The sequence below is a fragment of the Tachysurus fulvidraco genome, chromosome 2 (assembly GCF_022655615.1).
Source record: "Tachysurus fulvidraco isolate hzauxx_2018 chromosome 2, HZAU_PFXX_2.0, whole genome shotgun sequence".
In the NCBI taxonomy this organism is placed as follows: domain Eukaryota; kingdom Metazoa; phylum Chordata; class Actinopteri; order Siluriformes; family Bagridae; genus Tachysurus; species Tachysurus fulvidraco.
Window position 1 is genome coordinate 42,973,925 of NC_062519.1, and position 17,500 is coordinate 42,991,424.

At 42.5% G+C, this 17,500-nt stretch overlaps 2 protein-coding genes across 3 annotated transcripts in view; both read left to right on the forward strand.

The window, feature by feature from the left end:
- Positions 1-14,853, forward strand: part of dennd2b (DENN domain containing 2B) — a 56,944-nt gene extending 42,091 nt beyond the window's left edge. For both annotated transcript variants that reach the window (XM_047805552.1, XM_047805555.1), the window contains exons 13-20: positions 1,473-1,613; positions 2,093-2,241; positions 9,129-9,306; positions 12,248-12,289; positions 12,444-12,555; positions 13,574-13,813; positions 14,065-14,151; positions 14,392-14,853. In XM_047805552.1, the coding sequence (XP_047661508.1) occupies positions 1,473-1,613; positions 2,093-2,241; positions 9,129-9,306; positions 12,248-12,289; positions 12,444-12,555; positions 13,574-13,813; positions 14,065-14,151; positions 14,392-14,426 (984 nt within the window). In that variant the 3' untranslated portion in view covers positions 14,427-14,853. The remainder of the gene's footprint in view (positions 1-1,472; positions 1,614-2,092; positions 2,242-9,128; positions 9,307-12,247; positions 12,290-12,443; positions 12,556-13,573; positions 13,814-14,064; positions 14,152-14,391) is intronic.
- A 961-nt stretch (positions 14,854-15,814) lies between these two features.
- trim66 (tripartite motif containing 66) overlaps positions 15,815-17,500 on the forward strand; it is a 24,028-nt gene continuing 22,342 nt past the window's right edge. Inside the window, exons 1-2 of the mRNA XM_027167968.2 lie at positions 15,815-16,224; positions 16,317-16,446. The gene's annotated coding sequence lies outside the window, so the exon portion shown is untranslated. The remainder of the gene's footprint in view (positions 16,225-16,316; positions 16,447-17,500) is intronic.

Genomic DNA, 17,500 nt, shown 5'->3' on the forward strand with positions numbered 1-17,500 from the left:
AATGGTTGGATGGTTGGGGGAAGTCGTGGCCTAATGATTAGAGTTAGTTTGACTCCTAACCCTAAGGTTGTGGGTTCGAGTCTCCCCGGGCGCCACAGCATAAATGGCTGCCCACTGCTCCGATTGTGTGTTCACGGTGTGTGTGTGTGTGTGTGTGTGTGTGTGTGTGTGTGTGTGTGTGTGTGTGTGTGTGTGTGTGTGTGTGTGTGTGCACTTTAGATGGGTGAAATGCAGAGAAGGAGTTCTATGAGTATTGGTCACTATACTTAGCCGTATGTCACGTCACGTCATGTTATGTTAATATGTAAAATAGAACAATAACTCAATGTAAACTTTAGTCTGTGTGTGTTTGTGTCTCTGCACTCTGAGGTTGCAAATAACATCTTATTTCTTACAGATTATAAACCATTTAAAATACTCAAACAAACTCAGATGTTATTATAAATCCATTATAACGGAGGATAGTATGTGCATTTTATGTTCTTTATGTGTAATAACGGGGGGGGACACGGGGGCTTAGTGGTTAGCACGTTCGCCTCCAGGGTCAGGGGTTCGATTCCCACCTCCGCCTTGTGTGTGTGGAGTTTGCATGTTCTCCCCGTGCCTCGGCGGTTTCCTCCGGGTACTCTGGTTTCCTCCCCCGGTCCAAAGACATGCATGGTAGGTTGATTGGTATCTCTGGAAAATTGTCCATAGTGTGTGTGTGTGTGAGTGAATGAGAGTGTGTGTGTGCCCTGTGATGGGTTGGCACTCCGTCCAGGGTGTATCCTGCCTCGATGCCCGATGACACCTGAGATAGGCACAGGCTCCCCGTGACCCGAGAGGTTCAGATAAGCGGTAGGGAATGAATGAATGAATGAATGAATGAATGAATGAATGTGTAATAACCATGACACTATTTTCTGAAGGGAAATATGCAACTCCTCTTTCAGTTGTGTGTTTAATAATCACACTGGAGACAAAATAATTTCAAACTCATTCAAAACACAATAGGATTAAACATTTCAACACAGCGAGGGGACTCACACACTTTCAGCAGATAAACACAGATCAGTGTAAACAGTTCATTCACATTGTCAATCGGAAAGAATTCACACGGATCGGTGAAAAACTTCGTCATTAGTAAAAGCTGCGAATGTTGAAACGAAGACGAACAGGAAATGAAACACAGGGAGATTAACAGCAGCACTGTTTAATTGACACGAATACTTTATAGATCTTTATATGAAACAGAAGCCTTTGCAGATTTAGTGGTAACGTTTTATTAGTCGTAACAAAGTGGTAATAAAATATGTTTTATTTAAAGTGCTGTCGAAGAGCCAACAAAACCGATATTAAATAGGAAATCCGTTTATTAGAGAAAGTGATTTGAAAAATATGAATAGTTTAAGAATTATGGATAAGATTAAAAACAGTGCTGTTGCCGTGCCACACTCTGGATGGAATTCATCACACATGCTCATTTTTATCAGATCCTGGATGAAGTGGAGAGGAGGAGAGGGATCTCAGCAGCTCTGGTCTACCCCTTTATGAGGAGTCTGATGGAATCTCCGTTTCCAGCCCCCGGAAAAACAATCAAAGTCAAAACCTTCCTGCCTGGTGCAGGCAATGAGGTCAGATTGTTATAATCCTTTTCAATAAATCTAAATAAATATACTGTCATATAAACATGGAACAGTAATGAATAGAAATCCATAATCTGGCATAACTGGATCAGATCCCTGTGTCCATCATACAACAGCATCTGGAACACAGAAGATTATTTATCATCATACGAGTAGCTGATTTTATATAAAAATGGGCGTGGCTCTGTCACATAGGTTTGTATAGATTTAAAGATGAATTTATTTCTACAATCATCATTTATCGTCATTTTATTATTAGCGTAGCGTCTGCTGTACACGTCCCCGAGATCGAACCGCTACAGAAGCAATAAGGCATTAAAATTATAAATAAAGGTGTGATATCCAGCTGCACTCCTGTCAGAGCGGCTGACATACAAACACCTTGTAAACCAATCACAAAGCAGAAGTCAGCAGTGTTGTGGTGTAGACAAGCTTAAGTCCTATAAATAAGGTTTTCATTTTCTCAGGTGATGGAGTTGAGGAGGCCGATGGACTCGAGGTTGGAGCATGTGGATTTTGAAAGCCTCTTCAGCTGTCTGAGTGTAAGACAGGTGGTGTGTGTGTTTGCCTCGCTGCTGCTGGAGCGACGGGTCATCTTCGTGGCCGATAAACTCAGGTGAGACATCACTGAAGTGACCTTATGACTTTCACGCGAGCGTGTTAGCTTTAGCGCCATCTTGTGACATTCTGAACAGCCTGTGTTTCCCCTGACATGCAGTTTTCCTCTTCGCACCAAACATGGTCAAATCATGTTGGAAACATAGCGAGCACTCAGCAGATGTTCTCAGTATAACAACCCACTTCACTGATAACTTCCATTTTTCCATATTCTCATTCCACACACACAGAAAATCGTCTACCCTACATGGAGAACAAGCTTTTAACTCACAATCCTCAAAATCTCTCTTTTTTTGTTCATCTAAATATAAATCTAACGCTGTGGGAAGTTTCAGTGCTCCGAGTCACAGCCAACAGATAACACTGTCGAGGTGTCAGGGTTTATTGTGTGTGATTTATGTTAGCGTAGGAGCTAATTTCACACTCTGTCATCGTACACGTGAAACTTTAACACACCTTCTCACAGGTTACAAACTGCAGTGAAATATACGGTAGTGGATCACACACACTGACACTGGAACATGCAGATAATTACTTCATCTGACTAGTTACCTTGTTGAGCTAACTAGCAAATATGTTGGGTTATATTGCATTCTACGTCTTCCTTTTATTTTGTGTAAACTCCATAAAGGCTGTAAAATAATGCAGGATAAAATTGTGACTAAACGGTGCGTCTGCAGGGCTCTCAAGTATGAAGACAGGCAAGCGTGAAAAAAACAATAATGGTGGAATTGTTGTGTTTGGTGAGGATCACTGACCGCAATTTAAGCAAATACAAAGTATTCGTTTAATTTCCATTTATTTATTTGTGTTTGTGTGTGTGTGTGTGTGTGTGTGTGTGTGTGTGTGTGTGTGTGTGTGTGTGTGTGTGTGTGTGAGAGAGAGAGAGAGAGAGAGAGAGAGCGAGAGATTATGACTGGTGGTGTTTATTGTAAGTGTTTGTTACCTTTTTGTTCCCCTTTATCATGTGTAATGTTGCTCCCATATAAAACAGTTCAGCACAAGCCCAGACATGTTTAGGGACATGATTGAGGACAATGTCCCGTCCAGAGACAAACTGTTTCCTGTTGAGCTTTTGTTCAAACTGACCATCGAAAATACCCTCTCTAATGAATATTTTCATTGGTTGTTGCGTTAAATCTTACCCAGATACAACAGTGCTATTTTCTGATTGGCTGTTGTGTCACCTCTTGTTTTGATTGGCTGATAAGTGTCAGGCTCGACTAAGAGCTCCAGGGGAGACGCGCTCGGTTCCTGCCCGGTTCCATAGAGACATTTTGGGTGCTGCGGCTTATTAAATATATGATAAATAGTCCAAAAGTTTTTCTGTGTGAGAAATACCATGTGTGGCGGGAGACAAAAGACCAAAATGAGTGACTGTCACTCTCAATACGTGACACGCTTCAGCAACCACAGACTCATACTGACCCCTTCTTTTTATCCATTTAAACATTTGTGGAAATCAGATTATTATGACATAGTATAAGAAAAATATGTCTTCATTTTTGGAGTTCTACAAAATTTGGATGGTTACTTTTTAGCCACATATTAAGTATTGTCATGAAATGCAATGCAAAATGTTAATGTCTAAATGACAAGAGCTTTCATAAGGCACCATCATTGTATCCCTGACCTCAGTGTTTTACATCATTTGTCTCTTCCTCACTGTCTGAGTGAGATGTGAATTAATCCCAGGTTCTAGTTTTAGGAGACGACTCCTGCTCTGTCCCGAACACTGTGAGCTTAATCAGAGCACACATCTCAGAACCACACCCGCTGGGGCATCATGATGATCTGTATGCAGATCAGGGCAGAGCCTGGTAGCGAGCAGGAGTCCCTCGGGGGTCTGCGGGGTCCATCCTCCCTCTTTCCAAAATGGACTCTGTAACGGAAATTTGGGAGTGAGTTATTTGTGAAAGTCTAATCTCCAAAAATCAGCAGCTTGTTTAAACAAACGGCAACAGGGGGGATTTGTGCATAGGGTGGGTGTTGTGGGGGGTGGTCAGGGACTGCTGGGTGAAGGCAGTGACCATGAGGGTAAAGAATGTATTTCCTGTTTGTGTGTGTGTATATGTGTGTGTGAGTGTGTGTGAGTGTGTGTGTGTGTGTGTGTGTGTGTGTGAGTGTGTGTGTGTGTGTGTGTGTGTGTGTGTGTGTGTGTGTGTGTGTGTGTGTGAGTGTGTGTGAGTGTGTGTGTGTGTGTGTGTGTGTGTGTGTGTGTGTGTGTGAGTGTGTGTGTGTGTGTGCATGCGTGTGTGAGTGTGTGTGTGCATGCGTGAGTGAGTGTATGTGTGTGTGTGTGTGTGTGTGTGTGTGTGTGTGCATGAGTGAGTGTGTGTGTGTGTATATGTGTGTGAGTGTGTGTGTGTGCGTGCATGCGTGAGTGTGTGTATGTGTGTGTGTGTGTGTGTGTGTGTGTGTGTGTGTGTGCATGAGTGAGTGTGTGTGTGTGTGTGTGTGTGTGTGTGTGCATGCATGAGTGAGTGAGTGTGTGAGTGTGTGTGTGTGTGAGTGTGTGTGTGTGTGTCATTAGTAATTAATTACAGAGTCTTCAGAAGTAAAGCTAAAAACTCCATGTCCATCTACACGTCCCTCTCTCCAATACACACTGATGTTTTTATAAGCCATAAATCATTTTGCGAGCTTTTACATTGCACACATTCACATGGGAAACTAATTCAGTCTGAGTAGGGCTGTAGACTTCTTATGTAGTTTTATAACTCAATTGTGAAGATCACAAATACACAGCGAGTGTGTGAGCTGTTAGAGAGGAAATAAAACTTACTCCTGATTCAATAAATCCCTGGGATTCGGCATCAATACCCATTTTGTTGAATGAACTGCCCCAGCGTTCCTCCATGTGTTTCTCATCTGCTCTTTGATTTGAGACATGTTGGATGGCAGGAAAGGGTTAATCACGAGGGCTGGTTTTAATCTTCCTGCATTGTGGAATGACTTTCCCTGGCTCTGGGTCATCATCAAGGGCAGAACGTGGGTGTAGATACTCGCCTTGGGCCTAGCGTGAGAATTTCATGTTGCATTTCGGATGAAAGTGCAAAGGAAAAGAAACAGAATACTGTTTACTGTGTAAGGGTTTTTTTTACTTTCTGCAGTTAAAGTAATTCTAAATCAGGATCGTCATTATATCATTACACACTTTTCCAAACCGTGAACATTTTTGTGTTTTAAAGCGTAGTTCTGAGGATGTTTTATGTCCCGTGGCCCCATGCAGCGTGCTACAGCATGTGAGAACACATGATGAATGAATCTGAGATCCAGCTGAACTCACAAACTTCTCCAGCCAGAAGCCAAACCATCTGATAAACTCATCAACTTTCCCAAATCCTCTACATGTTCCTCAGGAGAACCACTGAAGAGCTTTAACACCCACATAGCCTTATAAGCTGGTATGTGAGAACAGTGTGAAATGAATATTATATACAAGCTATAATTATTGGCACCCTTTATATTTACATTTAAAATGAATATTATTATTATTGAGATAAATTGATATTATATATTTACTTGTGTTTATTAGCTTGTTATTATAGAATATTATTGAACCCACTAAAGATCTTGTCTTGTGTGTGTTTGCTGATCTCTTTCACACACACACACACACACACACTGTCTCTCTCATTAGCATTTTATTCTGATAGTCTGTCACATTCTTGGAGTAAAATAAACCTCACCTGAGTCTTTTCCCACAGCGGTGTGTGTGTGTGTGTGTGTGTGTGTGTGTGTGTGTGTGTGTGTGTGTGTGTGTGTGTGTGTGCAAGGATTCGAAGCTCTATCAGTTTTACCCTGTGGCTACGCTTTTATACATCTCTCCACTCCTCTGTTCAGCCTGAAAGGTAGACACAAGCTAGCATGATTAATGAGCTGTGAAATTTAACATTCTGAGGATAATAGGACGTCGATCTGAATTAAATAAGTCATTTCATCTCTCTCTCTCTCTTCGTCGAGATTCGCGCAGAGAATCGCGAGGCGTAGATCTCATCATCTAGCGCTTTCTCTCTCTCTGTGGATCTATAGATTCTTAGCTATATCTCTCTCGTCTATTTCTCTAATATCTCTTCATCTCTCTCTCCTCTCTCTTCTCTCTCTCTCTCTCTCTCTTCTCTCTCTCTCTCTCTCCTCTCTCTCTCTCCTCTCTCTCTCTCTCTCTCTCTCTCTCTCTCTCTCTCTCTCTCTCTCTCTCTCTCTCTCTCACTAAACAGGAGTGTTAGTGTATATATATCATAAGGCCTGTCTGTGAAAGCGAGGCTGTAACAGCTTTTATAATCAGAGCCGATGTTTACATCCACATCTGATCTGATCTACAGCTGGTTTATTTGTGTTGTGTCTGTATAAGTGGTCATAAATGAGAATACGGTTCTTCACTGTGAACAATGACCTGGAATCTTAAACGGACTACAAGGTATTAATGACTTCCAGCTGGAACATCTCACAACTCACTTCTAATATCACAACAAACCAGAACAGCGTTTAAAGAAACATGTTTATTCTGTGGACAGATCTGACTTCAGGAGAAACCATGTGAGGTTCTTTCACCATGTTAGTGAGAAACATAAAGAAGTGTAAACTCCTCTGTCCTGAAGATGTGGAGAACTTCAAGGTCCAGCTTCACCTCTGACTGAGACACAGAGCTCAGCTCACACTGGAGACTCCTTCATTACATCATACACACACACACACAGACACACACACACACACACACACACACACACACACACACACACACACACACACACAAACATCACACACACACACACACACACACACACACACACACACACACACACACACACACACACACACACACACACAAACATACACAAACATCACACTGGAGACTCCTTCATTACATCATACACACACACACACACACATCACACTGGAGACTCCTTCACCACAGCACACACACACACACACACACACACACACAAACATACACAAACATCACACTGGAGACTCCTTCACTACATCATACACACACACAACACACACACACACACACACACACACACACACACACACACACACATACACAAACATCACACTGGAGACTCCTTCACTACATCATATACACACACACACACACACACACACAAACATCACACTGGAGACTCCTTCTCTACATCATACACACACATACAAACACACATACAAACACACACACACAAACACACACACACACACACACACACACACACACACACACACACAAACATACACAAACATCACACTGGAGACTCCTTCACTACATCATACAAACACACACACACAAACATACACAAACATCACACTGGAGACTCCTTCATTACATCATACACACATACAAACACACACACACACACACACACACACAAACATACACAAACATCACACTGGAGACTCCTTCATTACATCATACACACATACAAACACACACACACACACACACACACACAAACATACACAAACATCAGACTGGAGACTCCTTCATTACATCATACACACATACAAACACACACACACACAAACATACATAAACATCACACTGGAGACTCCTTCATTACATCATACACACATACAAACACACACACACACACACACACACACACACACACAAACATACACAAACATCAGACTGGAGACTCCTTCATTACATCATACACACATACAAACACACACACACAAACATACACAAACATCACACTGGAGACTCTTTCATTACATCATACACACGTACAAACACACACACACACAAACATACACAAACATCACACTGGAGACTCCTTCATTACATCATACACACATACAAACACACACACACAAACATACACAAACATCACACTGGAGACTCCTTCATTACATCATACACACATACAAACACACACACACAAACATACACAAACATCACACTGGAGACTCCTTCATTACATCATACGTGTTCTCTTAACAGATCAAAGTTTTCACGTCTGTTTATTATCAGTGGACTGTGTGCTGTGTACGTCACAGAGCTGTTAGCTATAGAATCAGTAACATATCAGAACTATAATGTTTATGAAGCTGTGATGTGAAGCTGCTCTACTGTCTACTGATGTTAAGAGAATTAATCAACACCTTCTGGGGAATCACAGTCCAGGACTCTGATACTCATTGTACACTTTCTGGCCAACAGCTCGAGTGGACTTCAGTACAGAGTTAAAGAGAAGGATGGTGATTTAAAATAGATGTTATTATAATATATATAGATCAATATATAATGATCTATATGAATTCACATCTTCTCATGTCATGTTTCTTTTGATGCTTATGGAGTTTTAAACACAGCACATTGCATGAGTGACACTTTTTACTTTTCACATTTCCCCATGTCGCTGATATCCGTGACCCTGAGAACAAATCGAGCTTCATCTGGTTTCCCACCCTTTATGAAAGTCGTCACCAGATATGTTTGGCCTACGTTTGCTCTCGGCTTTGCAGATATTTTTACTTTCTCTCATGATGATAAATGAAACTGCTGTAAAGTATCTCATCTCACAGCAGCCTTCCTCAGTGTCTGATCTCTGTGTCCTGCTTAGTATCACAGATTAAACCGTCTCGCCTGGAAAGCCAGGATCAGCTGGAACATTTAGCCTTTCTATAGTGGTGTTCATCACTGTGTGTATCTGTGTGTGTATCTGTGTGTGTATCTGTGTGTGTATCTGTGTGTGTATCTGTGTGTATCTGTGTGTGTATCTGTGTGTGTATCTGTGTGTATCTGTGTGTGTATCTGTGTGTGTATCTGTGTGTATCTGTGTGTGTATCTGTGTGTACTGTGTGTGTATCTGTGTGTACTGTGTGTGTATCTGTGACACAATCACATGATTTAAGAGGGTTATTGTGTTTTTTCCACAGTGTCCTGTCCAGCTGTGCACATGCTGTGGTAGCTCTGCTTTACCCGTTCTCCTGGCAGCACACCTTCATCCCTGTGCTTCCCTCCTCCATGGTGGACATCGTGTGCTGCCCAACGCCGTTCCTGGTGGGAATCCTTTCCAGTTCACTGGCCAAACTCAAGGAGCTGCCAGTGGAGGAGGTAAAGCTAATGCTAATGTGCTCCATCACACACACACACAGATACACACACACACACACACACACAGATACACACACACGCGCGCACACACACACAAACACACACACCCTCACACACACACACCGACACACCCTCACACACGCACCCACACACACACCCTCACACATACACACACACACACACACCGTCACACACACCCTCACACACACACACACACACACACACATACACTTTATTCCTTTGAGCTCATATAATCAGGGAGGCTTCATTTAGAGTTATATAAAGCAGTGTGTGTTGTGTGTGTTATTAAGACATGACTAATCGTCTGTGGGTTTAGTGATTAAGAGCTGCTCCTGGTTTTAGATGTAAACCACCACCTAGTGTGTGTATTACAGTGAGTCAGAGAAAATGCCTCTCGTAGTCCTGCTCACTCTGCAGTGTTATTTCTGCTTATGTACAGAGAGCTCATATAGAGACGATTCATGAGAGCTGAGGGGAAACTCAACTGTTTGTTCAAACCCCAAACACAACAGACGTTTACATTTCACTCTAAACCTTCATGATTGTTTCTCATCCTGCACTGAAGTACACGTGAACACACAGATCAGTGGGAGAAATGTGGTATAAAGCAACTTCACACAAACACACCCTCTTATAATCTCATGCACACCTCAACATGTTCCAACACAAGCTTCTGTTTGGCCTGAGAGCAGAATGCAGGTACCTCACAAACATTTATTATTAATGTCATAAATCAGTCTCAATCACACACCTTTTCAGCCACTCCCCATCTCAGCCACGCCCCATCTCAGCCACGCCCCATCTCACCCACGCCCCTCATTCACACACCTAGCAGTCTCCTCTTTATTGATCACTCTCAACTCTTATAACCCTCTCCTGTACAAATGTTCTCTCCTTACTCCATTATCAAAGTAGATACCTGTGTGCCATAGGTGCTGTATTTAATACCAACGTGCCCTGAAGAGGGCGCTAATATAACACACATGATAACAGAAGTTACAGCTACAGGTTACACTGTTATGACATCTCTATAGGTTATGATTTATAATAAAGTTCACAGGTATAGAATGTGTGGTTTTCACAGGAACCTGTTGAGTTTAAGCTTCACTCAAGTATAAAGGAAAAGACTCGGTGTGTAAAATAACGTCAGTGCGACACGAGCTCGAGTATGACGTGTCTCTAAAGTGTCTCTCATGCAGTGGACTGAAGTGGAATTGAACACGGTCTTGACTTGGAGCCCGGTGCGACGTTGCTGTATGAATTGGCCTTTACTCAAATAAAATGTCTGGCTGTTGACCTGAAAAAGAAACAAAACAAAAGAGCAGATTTATCTTTCACAGCTTCCAGGAATTCGAGGAAGAGAAAAAGGATCAGAGATGAAACGCTTTGCCCAGAACAACAACCAAAGGCTTCTGTGTACAAATCTGTCAGTGAGCGTCAGCTCCTTAAACTCTGTGCTGTTCACACGTGAGGGAACACGTCACATAGTACATTCAAGGGTCAAAGGTCAAGAAGCTTTTGTTGTCATTTCAACCATGTATAGAAAAGGTACAATACACAGTGAAATGTGTGTGTGTGTGTGTGTGTGTGTGTGTGTGTGTGTGTGTGTGTGTGTGTGTGTGTGAGAGAGAGTTTGTGTGTCTTTGTGTGTGTGTGTGTGTGTGTCTGTGTGTGAGTGAGTTTGTGTGTGTGTGAATTTGTGTGTGTGTGAGTCTGTGTGTGTGTGTCTGTGTGTGTGAGAGAGTTTGTGTGTGTGTGAATTTGTGTGTGTGAGTCTGTGTGTGTGTCTGTGTCTGTGTGTGTGAGAGAGTTTGTGTGTGTGTGAGTGAGTTTGTGTGTGTGTGTGTGTGTGTGTGTGTGTGTGTGTGTGTGTGTGTGTGTGTGTGTGTGTGTGTGTGTGTGTGAATCTGTGTGTCTGTGTGAGTTTGTGTGTCTGTGTGAGTTTGTGTGTGTGGGTGTGTGTGTTTGTGTGTGAGTTTGTGTGTGTGTGAGTTTGTGTGTGTGGGTGTGTGAGTTTGTGTGTGTGTGTGTGTGTGTGTGTGAGTTTGTGTGTGTCTGTGTGTGTGTTTGTGTGTGTGTCTGTGTGTGTGTGTGTGTGTGTGTGTGTGTGTGTGTGTGTGAGTTTGTGTGTGTGTGTGTTAACAGTTAACAGTTAAATGTAAATATTTATGAATTATGATGTAGTTGTGTTTATTCTGTTTCCTGGTACAGTGTGAATGAAAGGAGGGTAACGACTGTGGTACTGATAAGTATGTGATGATACTGATACAGCACTACCACGCTGTGTGTGTGTGTGTGTGAGTTTGTGTGTGTGTGTGTGTGTGTGTGTGTGAGTTTGTGTGTGTGTGTGTCTCAGTCCAGTGAGCAGTATGAAACAGAGACCTCACTAATACTGTACAATCACAAACATCTCTGTAGACAACAAGTTTGTGCTTTGACATGATCACAGCCCTCCATGAATCCTGTCATTTTAACACTAAATCCTGTTAAGTGTGAGTTTATATAAAAGCTCCTGGTTCTTACAGACGACACGTTTAAACCTTTGAGTCTGTATTTTAAACTTAATTACACTAAATGTCACTTTAAATAGACTTTTCTCAAAGGTTTATTTTAGAATAATTTCTTCTGTGATTATATTTTTTTATGTTTAAAAGTTCCCTTTAAAGATTATAATCTTAAGAGTGCACAAGTAGCGTTAATATAAAGTGCACTGACCTGTTTGGTGCAAACATGTCTGCTTGAGCAACACAACAAAAGAAGCTTGTCACTTTAACGTCAGTGGATTTTAATTTGCTGTCATGTTCCATCTGTTGCAGATCAGGATGTAGAGATGTCCTGCTCTGACACGGTGCCCACGACAGACACATGGTGTTTGACTACATCTTTAACCCTGATCATGGTGTTTTGTTTTTCATTTCAGGCTTTGATGGTTCATCTGGGAACAGATCGCTTCATCAGACAGGTGTGTGTGTGAAAATATCTCAACACTCACACTAATAGCTGAATGTCTTCTGATTCGCATTTAAGAGTAAACACAGATAGTCATTTTCAGCGTCGTTAGAAAGATGTTTGCAGACAAAATAATGATAATAAACATCGGTGGTGTGATTGTGTAGCTGGATGACGAGGCGTCGCTCCTTCCACGCAAGCTACAGGCTGCTCTGGAGCAAGCGCTGGAGCAGAGGAAACACATCGTCGATCAGGACTCAGACAGCGAGTCAGACGATGGTAAATTAGACGTTTTTTGTACATTTTATACATCGTTCAGGTTTAAAAAATGTTAAATGTTTACATAGTAATTCATTTTCTGATTAATTGATTTTTTGAGTATTATTCATTACTAGTTTACATTTTCCTCATTGATATTGTGATATTTTACATTTAATTGTTCTCAATACGGGGGACACGGTGACTTAGTGGTTAGCACGTTCGCCTCACACCTCCAGGGTTGGGGGTTCGATTCCCGCCTCCCCCTTGTGTGTGTGGAGTTTGCATGTTCTCCCCGTGCCTCAGGGGTTTCCTCCGGGTACTCCGGTTTCCTCCCCCGGTCCAAAGACATGCATGGTAGTTTGATTGGCATCTCTGGAAAATTGTCCGTAGTGTGTGTGTGTGTGTGTGTGTGTGTGTGTGTGTGTGTGTGTGTGTGTGTGTGTGAATGAGAGTGTGTGTGCCCTGTGATGGGTTGGCACTCCGTCCAGGGTGTATCCTGCCTCGATGCCCGATGACGCCTGAGAGGCACAGGCTCCCCGTGACCCGAGAAGTTCTCACTACTTAATAGTGTTCACAATGACATTTTAAGTTAACCGCTCAGCGGTCAGGACACAATTTATTGCTGTTATTTTAATCGTACACATGTAAAGAATAATCACTTTAGATTAAAGCGGCTGTGTGCGACATATTGGTTTAAAAAATGTAAGTAGCATGCTGGAGTCGGCACGGAAATGAACTCCACATGAAACAGTGATTACACTTTAACAAGCTGATATGACACATCACCGTGCTGCAACCTGAGGTTGGAAAGAATTTAAGTAATAACAGTGATGTCTGTAATCACGCATAATCATGTGCTCTTGTTCCAGAGGTTACATGCTGCTGCTTTAAGAACAATAACTCAACATTGTTTATTTCTCAATGAAAGGAGTTTGTGAACTTTATGTTGTCTCTCAGTGAAGAGAGTTTAAACTTTAGGTCTTGATATGCAGAAGCACACGAAGGTGATTGTTGATCCTGTAATTTTTTACCTCAGAGTGTAACACGTTGAACAGCGTGGTGTCCGAGGCTTTCATCCGATTCTTCTTGGAGACCATCGGACACTATTCGCTCTTCCTGACTCAGGGAGAGAGAGGCGAGCGTGTGTTCCAGCGTGAACCCTTCCGCAAGTCCGTCGCTTCCAAAAGCATCCGCCGCTTCCTGGGTGTCTTCATGGAGTCTCAGATGTTTGCAGGATTTATCCAGGACAGAGAGCTGAGGAAGACCAGAGCTAAAGGTGAAAGGGGTTGTGGGAAAGGATGAGAATCCAGGGACAGAACATCACACTGTGTTTGTTTGAAGACATTAAAAGCTAAAACATTGTTTTAAAATGTTTTTTTTTTTTATTTTATAATGAAATTGTTTATATGGTCAGAAAACATGCCATATAGCTCCAGAGTAGAGCTGTACTGCCCTCTGCTGGTCACTGAGAGGGTTTGAGGTAGGATGAAGTGAGACGTGTTGTGAGACATCTGTGCTGTGTTGCAGGTCTGTTTGAGCAGAGAGCTGAGCAGTACCTGGAGGAGTTACCTGACACCGAGCAGAGTGGAGTCAACAAGTTCCTTAAAGGTTTAGGTGAGGAGTTTTTTCATGATAACCTGTTCACAGTGTTAAGTCTGGGCTGAACATGCCCTTGTACTGTAAAGCTTGATATTGCTTACAAATATGGTGAAAGAAAAGAATCTGTAAAGCTTTACTAGTTAAGTGTGTGTAGAAATCAGTACTATCACCTGAGCACCGAGAACATGGAGCCTGCACTCCATAAATAAACCTCTCAGCATTTAAAACTCTTTTTTTATTTCTGCCTTTTTCCAGGTAATAAAATGAAGTTTCTCCATAAAAAGAACTGATCATGCGGAACCCAAAATAACTAACGACGTCTTTCCGGCACTACATTCGAAGACTTAACACAACTTGTATATCTGAAGACGTGTCAGTTGAATTGACTCGAACAGTTAAATGTAAATATTTATGAATTATGATGTAGTTGTGTTTATTCTGTTTCCTGGTACAGTGTGAATGAAAGGAGGGTAACGACTGTGGTACTGATAAGTATGTGATGATACTGATACAGCACTACCACGCTGTGTGTGTGTGTGTGTGTGTGTGTGTGTGTGTGTGTGTGTGTGTGTGTGTGTGTGTGTGTGTGTGTGTATGGATGTACAGAGTCTGTGTAGTATTTAACACCAAAGTGCATTTTCTACATGTATTAACACTTGAAGATTCCTGTACTTGCAATTCTTTGTTAAAAAAAAATCAATAAATTCTCTCAGATTATTCCGTGACTCGGGTGAATGATTACATGAGTACAGATGTACAGCCTTCACCTTCATGAGCGCTGCCAGCTGTGGTGAGAGAAGACCAACACGTGCTTCCTAACACATATACCTGTGTTTGTAGTGTGTGAATTGATCGCATTGATCCTCACACAGCCTCTACTGATGTTGTATCTTTAAGGGACATCTTTTACCTGCGCAGGTGGATGTTGTTCATATGAGTCACTTTTAGAGTAAAGCTTTAAGTCTGATTATGTTGCCAAAATCTTTTTTTGTATTAAATACATAATTTTTCGTATTTCAGTTCGGTACCATTATTTAACTCATCCGCTGTGTGTGTGTGTGTGTCTGTGTGACTGAGTGTGTGTGAGTGTGTGTGTTTGTGTGTCTGAGTGTGAGTGTGTGTGTGTCTGTGTGACTGAGTGTGTTTGTGTGTCTGAGTGTGAGTGTGTGTGTGTCTGTGTGACTGAGTGTGTGTGCGTGTGTGTGTTTGTGTGTCTGAGTGTGAGTGTGTGTGTGTGACTGAGTGTGTGTGCGTGTGTGTCTGTGTGACTGAGTGTGTGTGAGTGTGTGTGTTTGTGTGTCTGAGTGTGAGTGTGTGTGTGTGACTGAGTGTGTGTGCGTGTGTGTCTGTGTGTGTCTGTGTGTGAGTGTGTGTGTGTGTGTGAGTGTGTGTTTGTGTGTGTCTGAGTGTGTGTGTGTGTTTGTGTGTGTGTGTGTATGTGTGTGACTGAGTGAGTGTGTGGGTGTTTGTCTGAGTGTGAGTGTGTTTGTGTGTCTGAGTGTGTGTTTGTGTGTGTCTGAGTGTGAGTGTGTGTGTCTGTGTGACAGTGTGTGTGAGTGTGTGTGTTTGTGTGTGTCTGAGTGTGTGTCTGTGTGACTGAGTGTGTGTGTGTCTGAGTGTGTGAGTGAGTGAGTGTGTGTGTGTGAGTGAGTGAGTGTGTGTGTGTGAGTGTGTGTGTGAGTGTGTGTGTGAGTGTGTGTGTGAGTGTGTGTGTTTCTCTCCAGGACAAGGGTTGGAAATAAATTGTTTTGAGAATCACTCGACTCTGAGTCGACTACTGCAGTGAGTTGAGTCAATGATCCGACTCACAGAAAAGATCCGTAATTGTCCTGCATTTAAGATTTTTTTCGGAATGACGTGAGGAGACGTGGAGACGTGGTGTTGAGGAAAGTCTCGCGATGTTTAAACGAGATTGTGACTCTGGGTTAAAAGCGACATCTACTGGTGTGGACTGAAAGTGGCCATCAGGTCAGGGGGAAGAACTTGAGCAGCTGGGAAGCTTTTCTCATCCTGAGGACCTGAACATCAGACCAGCACTTTTACTGCCACTCACAGTTTATTACACACACGTGATTCCGGAGAACTAAGGTTTATATCTTATATATTGTTTCTCCTAAAAGATCAGTTTAGATGTTATGTGCGTTTTGTTGTAAAAACAAAAACCCTAACACTGCATTGAGGATGAAGATGAGGATGAAGATGAGGATGAGGTTTTATTCGGAGCCGCTCAGACGCAGTGGTTTGTCCTAAATCACCTCCGGGTCCTGGTGCATGGATGAAGAGAATCTGCGCATCTTCCAGAAAAGCAAGGTGCGGTTTTAAGTAGAGAGAGAGAGAGAGAGAGAGAGAGAGAGAGAGAGAGAGAGAGAGAGAGAGTGAGAGAGAGAGAGAGTGTGTGTGTGTGTGTGTGTGTGTGTGTGTGTGTGTGTGTGTGTGTGTGTGTGTGTGTGTGTGTGAGAGAGAGAGAGAGTGTGTGTTTGTGTGTGTGTGTGAGAGAGAGAGAGAGGGAGAGAGAATGTGTGTGACTGAGAGAGAGACAGAGAGAGGGTATGTGTGTGAGAGAGAGGGAGAGAGAGATAGAGAGATTGTGTGTGTGAGGGAGAGAGAGAGTGACAGGGAGGGAGAGAGAGAGAGAGAGAGAGAGTGTGTGTGTGTGTGTGTGTGTGCCTGTGAGAGTGTGACAGGGAGAGAGAGAGATAGAGTGTGTGTGTGTGTGTGAGAGAGAGAGAGAGAGAGAGAGAGAGAGAGTGACAGGAGGGAGAGAGAGAGACACAGAGAAAGACAGAGAGAGAGAGACAGAGAGAGTGTGTGTGTGAGAGAGAGAGAGAGAGAGAGAGAGAGAGAGATAGAGTGTGTGTGAGAGAGGGATAGTGACAGAGAGAGAGAGAGAGAGAGAGAGAGAGAGAGAGAGCATGTGTTAACATTCTACATTTTATTATCATGCGCCATCAAACACATGAAACACAAACACTGAGCTTTAACATCATTAGTGTTGCAAATAGTGCAAACAGAATGTGCAGGATTTTAGAGTTCCGTCTCTGTTAGGTAGATGATGATGATGATGATGATGATGTCGGTGGTGATGTTTAGCAGGATAATGCTGATGAAGGTGATGATGATGATGATGATGTCGGTGGTGATGTTTAGCAGGATTATGCTGATGAAGGTGATGATGATGATGTCAGCTGAAGTCGCAGCTCTGTTTTCCCCACATTACGATTTGGCTTCATTTCACAGTCCAGAGATTATAAACATGAGACAGATTTGTGAGATCAGATCATGTGTCAGTAAAAAGTGCTGTTGGCTTCAGTCGGGAATCTTCTGGGAAGGAAACTGTGCTTCTGTTGGAAGAGGAAGAAATTCA